Source organism: Spermophilus citellus, assembly GCF_964194105.1.
Source record: "Spermophilus citellus genome assembly, chromosome: 8".
NCBI lineage: Eukaryota > Metazoa > Chordata > Mammalia > Rodentia > Sciuridae > Spermophilus > Spermophilus citellus.
In genome coordinates, this window is record NC_138189.1 from 2,028,381 (window position 1) to 2,046,841 (window position 18,461).

General features: G+C 45.6%; 1 protein-coding gene and 1 pseudogene across 2 annotated transcripts in view; both read left to right on the forward strand.

The window, feature by feature from the left end:
- Window positions 1-8,195, forward strand: part of FAM193A (family with sequence similarity 193 member A) — a 151,089-nt gene extending 142,894 nt beyond the window's left edge. The window contains exons 21-23 of the mRNA XM_081304588.1: window positions 5,272-5,553; window positions 6,572-6,767; window positions 6,944-8,195. Coding sequence (XP_081160714.1) covers window positions 5,272-5,365 — 94 coding nt within the window. The 3' untranslated portion in view covers window positions 5,366-5,553; window positions 6,572-6,767; window positions 6,944-8,195. The remainder of the gene's footprint in view (window positions 1-5,271; window positions 5,554-6,571; window positions 6,768-6,943) is intronic.
- Window positions 5,651-16,097, forward strand: LOC308654276 (presequence protease, mitochondrial-like; annotated as a pseudogene). The gene is made up of 2 exons: window positions 5,651-5,834; window positions 15,484-16,097. The product of its transcript is annotated as a presequence protease, mitochondrial-like (transcript).
- The last annotated feature ends 2,364 nt before the right edge of the window (window positions 16,098-18,461 follow it).

Consider the following 18,461-nt stretch of genomic DNA (forward strand, 5'->3'; position numbering starts at 1 on the left):
ATGGTCAGTTGGGCTTAGCCCAGGAGTGCAGAGGGAGTTTCATATTCAAACACCCATTCACTATTTGCTACATTGATATTTTCAAGGAGAGCTGTTTAATAGATTCAGAAAGGGCATTTGACAAAATTTTAGCACCCGTTTGTAATTAACATGGAAAAGAAAAAATAGAAAGCCAGCAATAGAGCTGCAATATTAAATAGAAAGGTAACAGACTAACTTGAGTAAGTGATTTGCTAAAAGAGAAGAAAAAGAAACCTGTATGCAGTAGTTTCCTAAAGGGAAAGAATGTGGAAGCATGTGCAGAACAGAGATGCTCTCTTATTACTATTTGAATTCCTGGCCAGCATAGTAAGACAGGAAAAGAAATTGAAGACTGAGAAGTGGAAAGGAAGAAATAAAACTCTCTTATGGTTGCTCTAGTTGTCTGCATAGTACATGCAAAAGAACATACAGCTGGGGCTGGCTGTGTAGGAGAAGCACAGAAGTTATTTGGTATTCTCTATGCCATTAATAAGTAGAAGATGCAGCTACAAAAAAGACAGCATTTATAATAACACCACCATCTCTGCAGGACCCATGAATAAAGCTAACAAAAGTTGTATGGGACTTGTGCACAGAAGCCTGGAACTTTACTGAAAAATAATAAAGACCTAAACCACAGATCGTTTTCAAAGACAGGAAAAGTTTATGTAAAGCTATTGAGTTTCCAGTCTGTAGATACAAGCATAGTTTTGTGGAACTTGTTAAAAGAAGAAATTGTGATAGTCACACAGTAGAATGCTGCATAGCAACAAAGAGAAGCAAACTGGAGCTACCACCTAAGTGGCCTGTGCACCTACTGCTGTGCAGGTCCAGCACACTGAGTAGCTGGATTGTAGGTATGTCCACTGTACCTACCTCCTGTCTCGGGTATCTGCCTGAGAGGACCATAGGCCTGTGCCCACACACAGTCTTGGTCACACTTTATAATAACCAAAAACTGGGACCAACCCAAACATCTTTCAGGAGGAGGATGGGTGCCTGGTGCATCTCCCAGTAGAACACTCAGCAATGAGTAGGACAAACATGTGCTGGTGCCACATGAAGGCAAATAGGGAGGTGTCTCCAGACCAGCTTGCTGTGTGACAGAAGGCATGCTATGAGGTTCCATTGGTGTGGAATTGCAAAAAATATAGTTTCGCCCAGTAACAGACAACATATTGTTACTAGCCTAGACAAAGCAGGAGGGTAGGGAATATGAGAGTTTTGTAGAAATAGTAGATATATTTGTTAGCATTTATTAGCTCTGTACTAACTGTGCAGTTTTTTTATTGCACATAAATCATACCACAGTAGATTTAAATCATACCACAGTAGATTTTATTATGAAGTATCTTGTTCAGAGGTGCATACATATGTGTTAAAACTATAAAGAAAAAGGAAGTTATCACCATAAAAAGTCAGAATGATTACTTCTGAGTGAGGAAGGTAGGCTATGGCCTACAAAGGCATTGGGGAACATCCCCTGGCTGCTGGCAGTGTTTGTGGGGGCTCTTTGATGCACAGTGTTTGTTTTGTACTTATTCTTTATTATGTATTTGTTTTGTTTACCCTTCTATATGTGTTTCATTTTATCCCCCCCAAAAAATGGAGGAATAGAACAGGGACAAGAAAGATCACTTTTCCTGCAGAGCATAAAGACTTAGAAAGTCTTGGCTTTTAAAACATTGTGATAAAATTGATAGGGAATATGGAGCCTTGAAACATCCCTGTGAAAATAGATTGCTGTGGAAATGAAGGAATATTCATAGATGGCAGTTAGTTACCCAATGGGAAAAACAAGAGATTGGAACCCTACCCCACACCGTGCTCAGGTCAACTCCGGATGGTTTAAAATTTTAAATGTCAAAAGCAAACCTTTTGACTGGGATGTATCTCAGTAGTAGATGGAGTGCTTAGAATGTGCGATGACTTAGGTTTGATCAGCAGCACCAAAAAAGAAAAAAGAAAGAAAAAGGCAAACCTCTTAATTTTTAATTGAGAAAATAAAGGTGAATATATTTCTGATCTCAGAGAGGGAAAGATTTCTTAAAAACACAAACCATAAAATACCACAGTGGTATGTTCCTGTAGGCCCAGCCACTCAGGAAGCTGAGGCAGGAGAACTGCTTGAACCCAAGAGTTTGAGGTCAGCCTAGGTGACAAAGTGAGACCCTGTCTCAAAATGGAATGGAATGTGAAGTGGCTCGAGTTGTAACCCAATGGTAGAACACGTGCTTTGCATTGTACAAATCTGAGGTTCAGTCCCCAGCACTGATAAATTATACTACTTAAAGGCTGAGGATTCGCCTTAAAGTGTCTGTAGCACATCACAAGGAATGGTATCAGGAAGTATAAACATTACAGAACAGAGAAAAAAGACAAACCTGTTGGAAACCAGTAGGCTCCCAGTGCATACATGCAGTCAGGCAAGCACAGAGATGTCTCATCCTGTCCAGGAAAGTGCTGTGTCCTCATCACTGTAGCCAGCGAGTGGCCTCCATCTCTGGTGGGGGGCAGGGGGAGGGCAGCCTGGAGCCATGCAAATCCTTACTCTGCTCCCAGGAGTATAAACTAAGTAAATCACTTGGGCAAAGAGTTGGACAGCCAGGCGCAGTGGTGCACGGCAATAATCCCAGCAGCTCAGGAGGCTGAAGTAGGAGGATTGCAAGTTCAGAGCCAGCCTCAGCAACTCAGTGAGACCCTGTCTCTAAATAAAATACAAAAAGGAGGCTTGAGGTTATGGCTTAGTGCTAAAGTGCCCCTGAGTTCAGGCCCCAGTACAAAACAAAAAAAAAAAAAACAAAACAAAAAAAAAAAAAGCAGAATCTGGTGAAACTGAAGTGTGTGTCCCACGTGACCCAACAGGCAGCTCCACAGCTTCTACACCTCAAGGGGCTCCTGGACTCGCACCCCAGGAAGCACAAGAGCAAGCTGAGCAACATCTTCATCCAGCAACAGAACGGGCAGGCTCATGGATGAAGTTCACAGAGTGTGCTGAGTGGAAGAGGCACTAAGAAGACATCCACCCAGGACGTTCCCATCTCTAGAAGCTTACAAACCCACATGACCAAGCTGCTATGAGAGAGGCTAATCACACAAATGCCAGAACAGTGACTGCACCCCTGGGAGAAGGCAGCAGGGCACTGGGGTTGCCAACACTGGGGGCAGTCACTTGGGTCACGCTGCATCCTAGTGACCTTGTGTGCCTATTTTTTGTGCCTGGTACAGGCATGCAGTCTAGAGTTGATGCAGGCCTGATGGGGAGGCAGTACAGTCTGGTCTCAACGGGCCCAGGGTCCTTGGGGAACAGCTTGGGTTTACTGCGCAGAATTTAGATACCCATTGGAAGCCTTGGTGTGGCTTAGATTAGGGTTTTTCATTGATTTGCTTTGAACCGGTATGTGATTTCTTTTTTTTTGAGTATTCTAATTGCTATGTAGAGAACAGAGTGGCTGGGGAGTGGGGGGGGGGGGTGGGTCACACTAATGGAGACGGTCTGGAAGCACTTGCCATTTGAAGGAGACAGTAGAGGCAGAAGTAGAAGTTTCCAGAAAGTTTAGAAGTTTACATCACATACACAAGGCTTGACCTGCTGTGGCCAGGGAAAAGGATTCTTGGATTCTGAGAGATGGCACCACCCTTCCCTAGTAGACCTCAGCTTTCCCTCTACCTGGGTAGAGACCACTGGCCAGCAACACACAGTTGGGGACACACAAATGTCTACAGTTAAATGATTGAACCACAATTTAAGCAAATTCCATTTGTCCATTGAATGAGAGACACCACCACCATTCTCCTGTTTCACTTTCAGATCTGCTACCTAAGTTAGAGTTGGAATGATGAGAACTGCAAAATTACACAAGGGTTTTAAACAAAAGAAAATGTTCTTTACTTCATTTAATACGAAGTTGGCTCTTGCTGCCCGGGAAATGAGGCCAAGTATAGACTTTCTCAAAAGCTGTTTAGTATGCAGTGTTTATGGACCAGAACACAGTGAGCCTAGAGGCTGGCCTGAGTCTGTGCAGGGGACATGTATGTCCTCTGAGACAGGAGTGCAGGGTAGAGTGCTGTAACCCTGTCTCGCTGTCATGAGTCCTCGTGACAGTGTGAATTCCTGAGTAAGTTAAGACAGGCAGAGATCCCAGCATTGTCCTTAGTTTAGGTTATGTGCCAGCCCCAGCCTCACATGAAAATTTTGTGACACATGAAAATTATACAAAGCACGAACTTTACTCTTTGTGTGAATAGAACTTTGTTGGTGTTCAGCTGTGCTCACCTGCTGCCCACTGCTGTTGGGCTGTTGTGGAGGGTGTGCACTTGTCACGACTGCTGGCCTGTCACAGAACACATGGGTCATCCCCAACAATCCTTGATGGCTGTGGCCTCAGGCTTGCCGTGGAGCCCTTCCCAGCAGTTCATGTGGGCAAGGCTCAGGCAGAGCTGCTTCCATCTGCCCTCCCAGCTATGGATAGCTGTGGCTGTCCCCTTGCCTGCCCAGCTACAAGGACTGAGATATGGAGCTAGCTGGTGGCTTCTTTCCTGTCCTCATGGGGAGCTTAGGCCACACACAAGAGCCTGCAGGGCATGTGTTAACACAGCCCGCTCCCTGCCAACCAGTGCCAGAATTGCCACCCTGGAGTCGTGCCTCAAGACATCTTCCAGTCCGGTCATCCTCCCATCAGTCCTGCCAGTCTGTCTGAGGAGCACGGTTGCAAACCCCACTCCCACCCTGCCCAGCTGCTGCCAAACTGTCACCTGCTCCCCAGCAAGCTGTATCTGAAGTAGTAGCCTTTGGATTAAGGAAGCAGTGACCCTCCCAGCCCTTTGTCCTTATCCTTGCCATAGCCACATCAAGAAGGACAGGGTGCTAGCCAATGGTAGCTGTTCTTAAATGAGCCAGTGAGCACCTTCCCGTGAGGAAGCTGGAGGAGGCCTGTATCCCTTAACAGTGCTGCCTCTGCCTTCCCCCATGTGGAGCCAGCTGCTTTCTGAAGGAACCCTGGTTGTTCCTGGAGCATGAGGTGGAAAACAAAAAGCACCAGAGACCACACAGGCCATGTGGTCAGTGTCCTGAAGATGGGGCCCCTGCCTCCCATTCTCCAGGTCAAGGAGGGAGTCCTGGACTTCAGATCCCACTCCCTGACTCACACCCACCTCCAGTGAGTTTCTGGCAAGATTGGGGCTGACAAGGTTGGCCAGGCCCCAGCCTGGGTGGGGGCTGCCTCCCTCATCAGCCTCTTGTCTTTGCAGGTTCTGCTTGGACTCCGCTAGACAGACCCGACAGAGACTGTCCATCAACTGGTCCAACTTTAGCTTGAAAAAAGCCACTTTTGCTGCCCACTGAACAAAGACCACATGGAGAGGGACACGCGGGAGGAAGCCGGGCTGTGCCACCTCAAGAGCTGAGCCCCTCGCCGGCCCCCCAGAGCTGCCGTGTCCACCCAGGACGGGGCAGGGTGGGGCGCCACAGCCTGAGACCCAGACCGAGAACTTGCTGCTCGACCCGCGTTGTAGCTCGTGTGCGTGTAGTCTGTGAGTGAGACTTCTTTGATTGTAGCTCTGTGCAGTCGGATTGGAACAGTAGTTCCCGCCAGTTCCTCCCACCACCGCGGCCTCAGAGGTGTGGGCCATGGCCAGAGATGAGTGCAGCATACGCGTGCTCCGTTGCCTCTGCATCGCACCCATCCTGACGTCTGTCCCGCTGGGTGTCGCCATCCCTCAGCTCCCATGTGCCCTGCGTCCCATCAAGGCGGGCTGGGCGGGCAGGCCTCCGTTCTTCATGATCTACTGTTTCCAAGTGTACACGTTGCGCTGTTTGTGTTTGATCCCCTGACTCGTAGCCAGCTTGTGTAAGACCCCTTGCAGAATGAGAACGTTAAAAACAAGAAATCCACCCAGTACTCACACCATCACGTCTGTTCTAGAGCGTGCGACCGTACTGACACGGAGGCCTGCCTGGCTACTTTTTAACATATTGTTAAGTAATATTAAAATCATGTCTTTCTTTTTGAAAGATGGAATACATTAGTACAGCAGGAGACCCAGTCTGGTTGCTTTCTGCTGGGGGGGTGTGGCCGTGGTGGGAAGTGACAAGTGGGTGATGTGTCCCCCCAGGAGCCAGGGCTGATGTCAGCTTAGGGCTCCTGGTGCCCTCATGGACCTCCATGTGCTGGGCTGGCCCAAGCACCAGGACAGAGCAGTCAGCAGGAGACACAACCACTGGATCATCACGGCTTCACGTGGACATGCCAAGAAGCCACAAGACTGGGTGGGCAGGCTCAGCAGTTTACCTGAGGGACAAGGGTGTGTTGGATTAACCCTCAGCAGCTTCATTGAGATCAGAGGCCCCTGCAGCACAGAGCAGAGGGTCAACAGGGCAGGGTCACGTGTGGCCTTTAGGCAGGTTTCCATCTACACTTTGGAAAGGTTGTGATCTAGACTAAAATGATAAATTATATTCGACTGGGTATATACATTGATAACAAAGTGAGTAGTATTTAAAATGAAAAAAGGAATCCCAGCTTGTCCCTTTCTTCTGAGATCTCTTTAGGCAATTTGCAGAACACCCACATGGAGCTGCCACCTGGTTGCTGTCTAACGTCCATATCCTCCTAGAGCACTGCGCGTAGCTCCCTCGTCTCCCAATCTCTTGGCATCTGGAGGTCAGAGGGCTGGGAGAGGCAGGCCAAGGCAGGGCTGCTGTGGTCGACAAAGCCAGGAGCTGGCTACAAAGCTCCTGTACCAAGGTGACTTGACAGCCCAGAGGGAGCTGGTTTGTGGGACAATAGGGTTGGGGCCAGCTGGTGGGGGGGGGGCAGCAGGTCCTGGCAACTCTGGGGACTGCACCAGGAAGTGGGTGGATAGTCAGAGGAGGTACAGAATTGGGAGTTTTCCTTTGTTTATTTTGTTTTATTTTTTCCAGGTGGGAGGAAGAACAGCACAACCCTTTGTTCATAGGATGGTTCAGCGAAGGGAAAAACAGGCTGGGCTGTGACCACGGCAGGAGAGTGCCCTTGAGAGGGCAGGGACCCTGATGCAGTCCCTCAGGGATGCCGGCTTCATCTCCTGGCTGAGGTGGGGGCTGGGTAGGGGCCAAGGGCTAGGGCCTGTACCCATGTGGGAAACCCTAAATCCTGCCTGCCCAGGCCTGTTCTCCCTGTGGACAGTCTTGAAGCTGTGCTGGGAGCCAGTCCCACCTCTGGACCTCAACTTACTCATCTGTCCAGTAGAGCCATGCCAGCTGCTAAGAAGAACCACAGGGTCCCCAGCTGTGATATCGGGAACTGTTGGGAGCATGAGTGGTAAAGGGATTCCTGGGTACCCCAACAAGGACCATCACACTGAGGCCTAGAGATAATTCAAATACCAGTCCTGAGCCCAGCTCCTGAGCATTCGTCGAGGTATAGTAGTCAACTGCAGCCTCCCCTGCTCCCATTTCACCAGCCTTCAGCCTGCCCACCAACATCTGTTCCCTGAGCCCTCAGACTTCCTGGCCCTTCCCTGCTGTTCCTCCACTAGGAACAACTGTCCCGTTTCCCTGGAGGTCACTCACCCTTCAAGACCGTCCACGTGGTTCTTTGGGTTTTTCTTCATGAGGGTACTGCTCAACAGTGCTTATCCTCAGGAACAAAAAGAAATAGAGGATGGAACCAACTTGAGGGGACAAAGGAGAGGGAGGAGGGCTCCTGAGGACAGTTCTTCCAAGACATAGCATGGCCTGGTGATCTGTCCCACCCATTGTGTCACTTACATATGAGGGACTAAGACCCAAGGTGCGTATGCTGCCTAGGGCAGCTGCAGACAGCCCCAGTGTTACTGTCCTCATCAGAGCCCAGGCCTAGGGCTGTACCTGTTCTTGATGAGATCAGTCCCCACTGGGTAGCCTGATGTTTTTGACTCTTCCCACAATATCACTAATCATGAAATGAAATAAAATAACAATAGCTAGAAAAGACCCTACCAGTGGAAAAATTTTTATTGAACTTTTTAACTTTCATACTCATTCCATTAAAACGAAACAAGCCAGGTCAGTGACACCTGAGGTCCTAGCACTCAGGAGGCTGAGGCCAAGGATCCCTTGAGCCCAGAAATTCAAGACCAGCCTGGCAACATAGATCCTGTCTCAGAAGACAATGTCAACAACAACAAAAATTAAAATGGATTTAATGATACCAGAAAAGATTACTGCTTTTTTGTTAATTTGGGGAGGTGGTTTTTATTGTTTGGTTGTTTTTATACTAGGGATTGAACCCAGGACCTTGAGCATGCTAGTCAACTGCTCAACCTCTGAGTGGCATCAGCTACATCCCTAGCTCTTCTATGTTGCCCAGGCTGATCTTCAACTCATGGTCCAAAGTGATCCTCCCAAGTGGGAGAATGTGCACCACTATGTCTAACAATATATTTATAAAAGAGAGTAGTAAAAAATTGACTTTTTTTTTTTTTTTTGGTAGTGCTAGAGATTGAACTCAGGAACATTGTACCACTGAGCTGTGTCCCCAGCTCCCCCCCCCCTTTTTTTTTTTTAAAGAAACAGTTCTCACTGAATTGCAGATACTGGCCTTGAACTTGCAATCTCCTGCCTCAGCCCTCCAAGTCACTGGGATTACAAGTGTACACCACCATACCTGGCTAGTTCACTGTTAACAACAAAAACTTACCATGTCATCGTCCAGGATGACAGGTAAAAGTGCCTCAAGTTCTGGCTCTTCATCTACAGTCAGTAGCATTATTTTGGACCCACTACTGAAATGCAAGAATAAGCAAGCATTCAGGAGTGGGCATCATGAACTACACAAGGAGAGTCAAGGCAATAGGAATTATCAGTAACTTCTTGCAAGCACACCTGTGGCTGAGCAGGTCAGGAGACACCTGTGTAACCAGGAGCCTCCAGATAGTTCTTGGTGGCAAATGCATTAGGTTCCAGGATGAGTGAATGGAGGGACATAAGAGAGACCAATTGCTATGGAAACTGTCCTCTTTCACACAGATGATGGCATGCCAACAGCTCAGGATAGTAGTCCTTAAGAGAAGGCAAGACAGGTAAGCCCTTAGGCAACCAGCTCTTTGCCTAGAGGCAGCTTCCAGGTCCCGCACTGAGATAGGAACCCAGCAGCATTGTTGAACAGAGGAAAGACCGGAGTTTGAGGAGGCCACAATAACTGGGATTTGGGTCAGATTTCCAGGCAGGAGGGGCTTGTACATAGAGGTCTGGAGATGAGATCTGCTGCGAGTCCCCTCTGATCCTTGGCTCAGTTCTCATCTGTGCACAGGTTGCATAAATCTAAGCACTGAGTCTCCAAAAAGCAGCAAGGTGTTCGTACCTGATGTTTGAACTGGGCGAAGTGGAGGCAGGTAGTAAGGCACTGGAAACATGCTTATTAGCTGCCTCAGAGGAATCCAATTGACCCCACGCAACTTCCTGGCTGATAGAACAAAGCCCAGCATTCTCTAAAGAAATACAGGAACTTCCCACCTCAGCCAAGTGCAAGCCACGACATGGGCACATGGTCAGAAGCTACCAGGCTCTGCCAAAATAAGGAAAACAAACTGTAATCAAGAGGAGTTCCAGTCAAAAGAAACAGATTCAAAAGAAACACAATAAGTCCATAAGAAACTTTAAAGGACTATTATAAGTCATTTAAATGTTCTCAGTGATGTCAGTATAAACAAGGTGAAGGAATACATGTAAAAACCAAAAAAGACAAAAGGCCAGCGTGCACAAGGCAGTACTGCCAAACAACAGCAACAACAGGAGCTGAAATGGTGTACCCTGGACAGAATTAATAGCAAATAGGAAGTCTGCACTTGATGTTGTGTGTATGTGTCTATATCACGTATTTGTGTATACACACGTGTATGTGGAAAATGCATATGAACTAAAAAATATGGTTTGCCATCTGTGGAACTGGAGTCCTAAAAGAGGTAGGGGACAAACTGGGTGCAGTGGCCCACGCCCATAATTCCAGTAGCTCAGGAGGCTAAGGGGAAAAGATCACAAGTTCAAAGCCAGTGTCAACTTAGGCCCTAAGCAACTCTTAAGACCCTGTCTCTAAATAAAAATTTTTAAAAGGGGCTGGGGATGTGGCTCAGTGGTCAAACAGCCCTGGGTTCAGTCCTCAGTACCAAAAAAAAAAAAGAAGAAGAAATGGAAGTATAAGAGGTGGGAACCTAGGGCCTTGTGCATGCAAGACAGATACAACCACCAATACATTGGGAACCAAAGAACCAGAGTCCTAGAAAATCATGTTCAAAATGCTGAAAGCAATGGTTCATGAAATCTCAAAAATAGGTAGAGAAACTATCATGTGCCTGTGGTCCCAGTTAATTTGGGAGGCTGAGATGAGAGGATCACTTGAGCCTAGGAGTTGGAAGACAACCTGGGCAACATAGCAAAAACTCTGTCTTTTTTTTCTTTTCTTTTTTTTTTTTAAGGCACATTGCAAAGTATGGATTAGCAGTCTTAACAGAAATCATGAAAGAGAAGAAAATGACATTTAAAGCACTGAAGGATAAAACCAAAACAAAAACCTGTCAAGCTCAGATTCTGTATATAGAGCATAACTCCAGAAATGAAGGCGGGGAGATCCACTTCAGACTGACCCGCCGCTTAGTGTGACTGGTGATAAGTTATCCAAAGAATGAGCTTGCTAGGCGCATTGGCAAGTCTGCAGTCCCAGTGACTTGGGAGACTAAGGCAGGAGGGTCCCAAGTTCAAGGCCGCCTGGGCAACTTAAGACCTTATCTCAAAATGAAAAATAAAAACAAGGGGCTCTTGATGTAGCTAAATGGTAAATTACCCCTGGGCTCAATCCTTAGTACTACCAAAAAATAATCAGTAAATAAACATTAGAGGGCAGGTGGTATGGCTCAGTGGCAGAGTGCTTGCTAGTATGCATGAGATGCTGGGTTCCCATCATCAGCACTACAAAAAAAAAAAAATGAAAATAACTCAAAGCCTCTGTAAATGGTCCTAAAAGCAAACTGCAAATAAAGAAACATCCATCCAAGGATAACTATAAAAAAGTTGATAAGAAAGATGAGTGGAGTTGGAGTTGTAGCTCAGTGGGAGAGCACTTGCCTAGCATGTGTGAGGCACTGGGTTCAATTCTCAGCACCACATATAAATAAAAGTCCATCAACAACTAAAAAATACTTTTAAAAAATAAGACAAGTGGTCAAGTGGTATTTGAAGCAAGATTTTTCTTGTCCTTCTTGCCAGCCAGCAAGGCAAATCTCCACAACAGATTGCTATGGCCAACATCATGGTCCTCCTGCCACCTCCCAGGATAGTTCTTTCTCCAACAAGGAGCACAGCGGCATTGTCCATCCTGCCTTCAGCCACCTGTTGCTGTGGTTAAGAGGTGGGACTCTCCACTGCCACCCAGTCCCACTCAAGGAGACCACACCCAGAGCATGGCCCTGATCACAGTTGCCCTTGCTTATGAGACAGTGGTCCCAGGCCAAGAAAGTCCAGTCAAGAAGAAAGGGCTACTCCCTGATCCTCAGCTTCTGTTACCCAATTCCTGAGCCAGTGGTCCCAACAAACCAGGTCCTGTCACTCAACTGAAACACCAAACAGAAGAGGTGATAGTGAAAAGTGGGAAAAGACTTAAATCACTGTAGCCATATTGGGAAGGCAAAGTGAGTTCAAACACTGGCAGGAACTGGAGGTTCACCCCTTCCCCGTTCTTTCTCTAAGCAATCTTGGTCACATGTGGTCAGTTGATCATTCTAAAAAGCTCTTATTATCTTGAGGGCAATTTCCACTGGTCTGTCAGACCTGGGATCCTAGGACAGGACAAATGAGTTCCCATGAGATGATCGTTCCTCTAGGGAAGAAGTCTCATCACAGGGTGACCTGTCTGCAAGGCTTCCACTGTTCTACTTCCACTGCCCCTGAAAGGAGCTGGACAACACCTGAAGACCTGGAACTGAATGCTGTAAAAGCTAATCATCGAGGCCCCTGCAAATCTTGTCTTGAAGGGAGGACAAGATCTATGGTGGTGAACTTAAGGCTAGTAAACTTTGTATTACTAGTCTATAGATTAACACATTAAATAATTAACATGTCTACATGCAGAGCTGACCAGGTGACAAAGGAAACAAAATGAAGGCAGAGTTGCCAAGCTTTATGCTGCTTTCAGTTACATTGGGCATCTGCTCTAAGTAAAAACCCAGTGCTTTTGGACAGGCAGCCTCTCAATCCCTACCCTCAGCTTGAGTCCTGGGTAGAGAAACAGGCCTTATGTAAAATGGATAGTTCTTTCTCTCTTCCCACAGACACTGGCTTCATCTGCAGCAGAGAATAAAAGGCTCAAGACCAAAAAAAAGCACCCTTGAGAATACTGAAGGCTGCACTCACCCTGGGCACTGGGGCTGTAGTAGTGCCAACAGTTTGTTAGTGAGCTGTTCACTATGACAGATGCCTGAGAATGACAAATTAAAGGATGATCATGGTTCCATAGGTTTCGGTCCATGGTCAGCCAGCCCCATTGCTTTGGGCATGAGGTGAGACAGAACATCATGGCAGAAGAGCATGGTGGAGGGAATATGCCCACCTCAAGGCAGCCAGAGTAAGAAAGAAAAAGGGTCTAGGCACTTAAAAAAAAAATCCTTCCACAGCAAACCCCCAGTAACCACCTTCTAACAGCCATGTCCCACCTCCAGTTTCTCCACCTCCCTGTGTCTATTCAGCTGTCAATGGATTAATCCACTGATGTGGTCAGAGCCCTCATGAACCAATAGAAGCCCCACCTCTGAACACTGCTACATTGGAGACCAAGCCTTTGAGGACATTGCAAATGCAAACCATAGCAAGCAATGACCTCAGAACTAGTCTTGCAGAGGAGTTGGAATTTGATTGAATTTGTTTGTAGAAACATTTATGTCCCAGGGCATTGTTGAAAATAACAGAGCAATGAGTTGCAACAGTAGTGGTTTAACAGCCAGATGTGATCAGGAAAAGAGAACTCTACAAAAATCACTGTGGTCCTGGATAACTGGAGACACCCTGAGGAGCAAGAGAGGGTTTAAATGATCCCACTAAAATAACTGGATAAATGTGAGAGATGTACGCAGAATTGCTGACATCCCCAGCAGGGGTACACTTTAGAAACCTTGGGTAGACATAATGGCAAACCCTATAACGCCTTTTCCATAGTAACTAAGCACTTACCATGCTCTGAATATGTAATTTTTTTCTTCCTTTTGAGAACTCAAACCTCTTAAAGCATTTTACAACTTCTGTTTGGTACATCCAAACCACCAGTGTTGCTATTTTGTGTTTTGGAGCCACTATTAAGTGAAATGAGTTATTTGAACACATACGTTGTGATACCTTGACAGTCGACCTGATACCCAAGAAGGCTACTAGTGACTAGAAGTGACTAATGGGAAGGAAATATGACCCATACACTGGTGGAAAAGAAAATTAAGAAAATGGGCACAATGGAAGAGTGGATGTCAAATTTTATCACAAGACTTCTAAATAGCCAATATAAATATATTCACAGAACTAAAGGAAACCATGATTAAAGACGTAAGCAATGGCCGGGTGCAGTGGCTTACCCCTGTAATCTCAGCAACTCAAAGCTGAGGCAGGAGGATCACAAGTTTGAGGCCAGCCTCAGCAATTTAGCAAGGCCCTAAGCAACTTAGCAAGACCTTGTCTCAAAATAAAAAGGGCGGGGGGTGCTGGGGATATAGCTCAGTTGGTAAACTGCATGCTTTGCATGCTCAAGGCCCTGGGTTCAATCCCCACTACTACCACCAAAAATAAAAATAAAAATAAAGGACTGGGAAGGTAGCTCAGAGATTAAGCATCCCAGGTTCAAAACCCAATACCACCAAAAAGAAGAAAGAAAAATAAAATGGAATTACTTCCAAAACAAAAAACAAATGGAAATTAAAGAATTTGAAAAGTACAATATCTGGGCCCTGCAATGGGTATGGATATTATACAGCAGCTGGGGTGGGAGGGTTACATACCATACCACAAAGTATAGAGGAGAAAGTGTAACCCAGCTTGTGAGAGCTCCACAGTATAAAGGGAGAGAAAAGATGCACAGCTTCACCATAAACCAGGTAATGTCTGTTCTCAAGATGTTCCTAACTGCAACAAAGCTCAGCCATGACAACACAGGAACCAGATGTTTGTACCTGGCAAGGGAAGACAAGCTGTTGAGTGTGCAGTTTCTCACTCCTCCAGTGGAGAGAACTGGTGTTCCACATGTTCATGTTCTTGAGCATATGGCCCTTTGTGGTTCTCAAAACCACAGAATCCATGCAGAAAGCTTTTCTTCAAAATATTGAACATTTCCACTTTAATGAATGCCTTCACAGGCAGGAAGGATAGTAGTGACTAGAACAAGAGGAATCCGTATGACCCCCCAAATGCCCTTGATTTTTAGGGAACATTTACGGATAATGAGAGGATTATTTTCTCAGCACCTTCCCTGGCCACACTCACTCATTGGATGTGATCCCTCGTGCATCCCAAAGCTCATGTGGGAGCACTTCAAACCATTTCATGCTACTCTCTACCACCTAAATAGTGCTAGGTTCTTCACTTAGGGTAATTCTCAGATCGGCATCTGCAACAAATTCATGAAGGAGCTCTGGGTGAATTTCATAAAATTGAACCAAATATCACAGTGCCAGCCCAGAAGACCTGGGACAAGCTGGGGGAATTCAGGGTGCAGCCTAGATTCATTTGCTACAGATACCTCTAAACAAACAACAGTCAGTGTTGGTTTCCTCTTGCTGATGTCACTGACACATTTGAAGTCTTCACATTAAATCTTCTGGCTTCACTCTTTTATTATTATTATTATTATTTTAGATGGACACAATACTTACTTTATTTATTTATGTGGTGCTGAGGATCAAACCCAGTGCCTGACACATGCTAGGCAAGCACTCTACCACTGAGCCACAATCCCAGGCCTCTGTTTTCACTCTTGATTGCTGGGCCAAGTTCCCCCTTTACAAAGCCTAATTGAATCTGGACTTGGCACGGACTTTTCTCCCTGGTATAATGGCTACATAAGGGAGGCCTGCTTCAATATAAGTCTCCAAGGGATTGCCAAGAAAGATATTCAGACAGAGACCTTGTGGATAGAACAGTTGAGAAATAATTGAGAAAGGATTTGAAGAGTGTTGAGGGCTGATGCATGGGATTTTTGCCAGAAGTAGTGGTTGAGAGGTGATTCTAGGGAGCCATTAAGATGATGACTTTTGAGTTCTGGTGGAGTTCCCAGAGAGTTCCCATTGGTTGGGGAAGTGCCAGAGGAGGGATATTTCTGGTTGCTGGTTCCTGGAGGAGCCGCGTGGCGTTCAGGAGAGTTCCCGGGGAGCGTGTGTGGAGTGTGCTGGTGGAGTTCAGAAATAAAGTTTATTCCTGCTTCAGTGGCTCGTGATTTGTGCCCAGCCAGACTGCAGCAGAAGAGGTTTGAAGTGAAGCTTTACTTTATAAAATTGAAATTCAAATAAAGCATCAGTCTACCAGCTTTGGACTTGCCCTGACAAAGCTTCCTGCTAGAATCATGATAGGTACCCTGTGGAGCTTTTCCAGGTGGGAAATCAGCTAAATTTAGGCAGTGCCTTAAGGAAAATCCTAATTTTTTCTAAGAAAAAGTATTTTAAGAATAATCAGCATAAACTGACTTGATGAAACCTGATGACAAGTATCATGAGAAATGCAAATAGGAACAGAAAAACTAAAGCAGGAGGTCAGTTCTCTCTCTCTCTCTCTCTCTCTCTCTATGAAAGCCAAGCAGAAGATCTATGAGAAAGGTTTAGAATTATGGAGTCAGCAAAGTAAACCAAGATGCCTCCCGTCTCCCAGCATTGAAAGTCTGAGACATTGAGCCCACCATACCTTTCATCAAGCTGGATGTGGCCTTAACAACTGGAGAAATCCGTGTGTAGTATTGTGCCCAGCCCACCAACAACATGGTGTATTTCTGAGCCTTGTCTAGTTTTTAAACACACTTCCTGAGGAGCTGAGGGTTCATGTGCCTCTCTTTTGCAACATCCTCACCAAGCTGGGATGTGCCATTCTCCACTATATATAGTTTATTTTATAGAGAATAAACTCAGCAGATAGAGCCAAAGAAGGAGGCATGACCACGTCTCCCTGCATGCTCCATGGTCAGTCACACCTGGATACTACAAACGGTGTACTTTTTCCATCTCTGCCTGAAGCAAAATCTTCCTGACATGATGTACCTGTGAAGTACTTAACAATCCATGCTTCGGAGAACGCTTCAAAGGGTTAGTTAAGATGACAGACAGCATCTTAAAACCCATTCTCAAATGGGATTCCAGATTCCTGGCATCTGTATACATTCTTCAGAACTAGCCAGACCCTTGTGCCTGTGGGGACTTACAGGAGTTCTTCCTTCAGGGGCATGGATAAGGTGAGGTGGATGAAGAGAATTGTTGAAATGACAGACATCAAACCAATCCTGAGAAAGAAACATCAATTAGACTGATAATATGAGATGTTCAGTGAACACTGCTCCTCCACACATGGCTGAGAAACCTGCACACAGTGGCTCTGGTAGAAGTGCACATATGAATGGCTCCCAGATCATAAGAAAGCTGATCACTGTCGAAGCCTGCCAGATGAATGTGTATTTCCTGTTGCGGAAATACATACAGTGGATTATGTGGATAAGTGTGCCATGATCGTCCACTTCACAGATCCAGATCACGCTAGTCTGAAGATCCTTGCATGTTTGATGGCTGCTAAGTTCTTGCATACAGAAATTGAGAAAAAGCAGGTGTTTGTGGGGAGGTGCTCAACTCAGGTTGGAATTTTCACTCTAAACAGGGATCCAAATCCAATAGAAACACTTCAGTGTTTTGGGAAGGCTGTCGACTGTGCTAAGTCTGGAACATCCATAAAGCAGAACATCAGTGAAGCCAAACTGTCTTCTCCACTGTAGATGCTGCTTCCAGACATAGGAATGGTCCACTTCTTTCACAGCCTTTCTGATGAGAGAAAACAGGCACACAGGGAGCAGCCCTTCACCGGCACCCATGACATTCTGGCTGCCGTGAACACGAAGTACCTTTGCACTGGGAAGCACACATGTGGACTCGCTATACTTGGACCAGGGAATGCAAAAATTGCTATGGACCTCCCATGGATAATAAGATAACTGGTCATAAGTATTTTTGACCATACTCTGGAACTCAATTGAACCTACATATGTATAGGTTCTTAAAAATTAAGGCTCTGAGACAAATTTAGCTTGGAAGATCATAAGTGTTACTACTTTTTCCAAAAATCGCAATTATGTCATTCTTGAAATTTGGTCAGGGCTGGGGTTGTGTCTCAGTGGTAGAGCGCTTGCCTAGCATGCGCAAGGCCCTGGGTTCAATCCTCAGCACCACATAAAAGTAAATAAAATAAAGGTATTGTGTCTAACCAAAAAATAAATAAAATCTTTAAAAAAAATAATTTGGTCAGGGCTGGGGATGTTGCTCAAGCGGTAGCGCGCTAGCCTGGCATGTGTGCGGCCCGGGTTCGATCCTCAGTACCACATACAAAGATGTTGTGTCTGCCGAAAACTAAAAAAATAAATATTAAAAATTCTCTTTAAAAAAAGAATAATTTGGTCAAAGGTATTAACTGGCAAGTTGAACAAAACCTTTCTTAAAGAGGGAAGCATGGGCTGGGGATGTGGCTCAAGCGGTAGCGCGCTCACCTGGCATGCGCAGGGCGCTGGGTTCAATCCTCAGCACTACATAAAAATAAAGATGTTGTGTCCACCAAAAACTAAAATTTTTTTTTAAAAAAAGGGGAAGCATGGTGACCTGAAGAAATTGAAATAATCATGCATTAAATGCCAATACAAATTAGAATTTTAAAATGTACTAATCCTAGAACATTTATGTTAAAACTAAAAGGCAACTCTGAGCTAAAAAAGCAAAAAAGTATGATAACTAAAATTTTAAAATCGACTAGTTGAAGGGCTGGGGATGTGGCTCTGGTAGAGCACTTGCCTAGCATGTGCAAGGCCCTAGGTTCAATCCCCAGTACAAAAAAAAAAAAAAAAAAAAAGGCTAGCAGAAGAAATAATAGGTGAATTTGAAGATAGATTGATAGACAAAGTCAAACGAGAAAAAAAGAATTTTAAAAAGTACCAGCTACTCGGGAGATTGAGTCAGGAGGACTACCTGAACCCAGGGATTTGGGGTCAACCTGGTCAACACAATGAAACCCCATCTCAGACAAGAATTTTAAGAAAGTTTCAGAAAAATGTGAGACCTCTGTCCCCCATTAAGCATATCAGCATCTGTGTGATGGAAGTGTCTGAAGAAAAGGAGTAGCAGCAGGTAAAGGACCAGGGATGGGGTTCAGTGATAGAGCACACAACTTGCCTAGCATGCACAAAGGTCGGGCCTCCATCCCCAGCAAAAGAAATAAT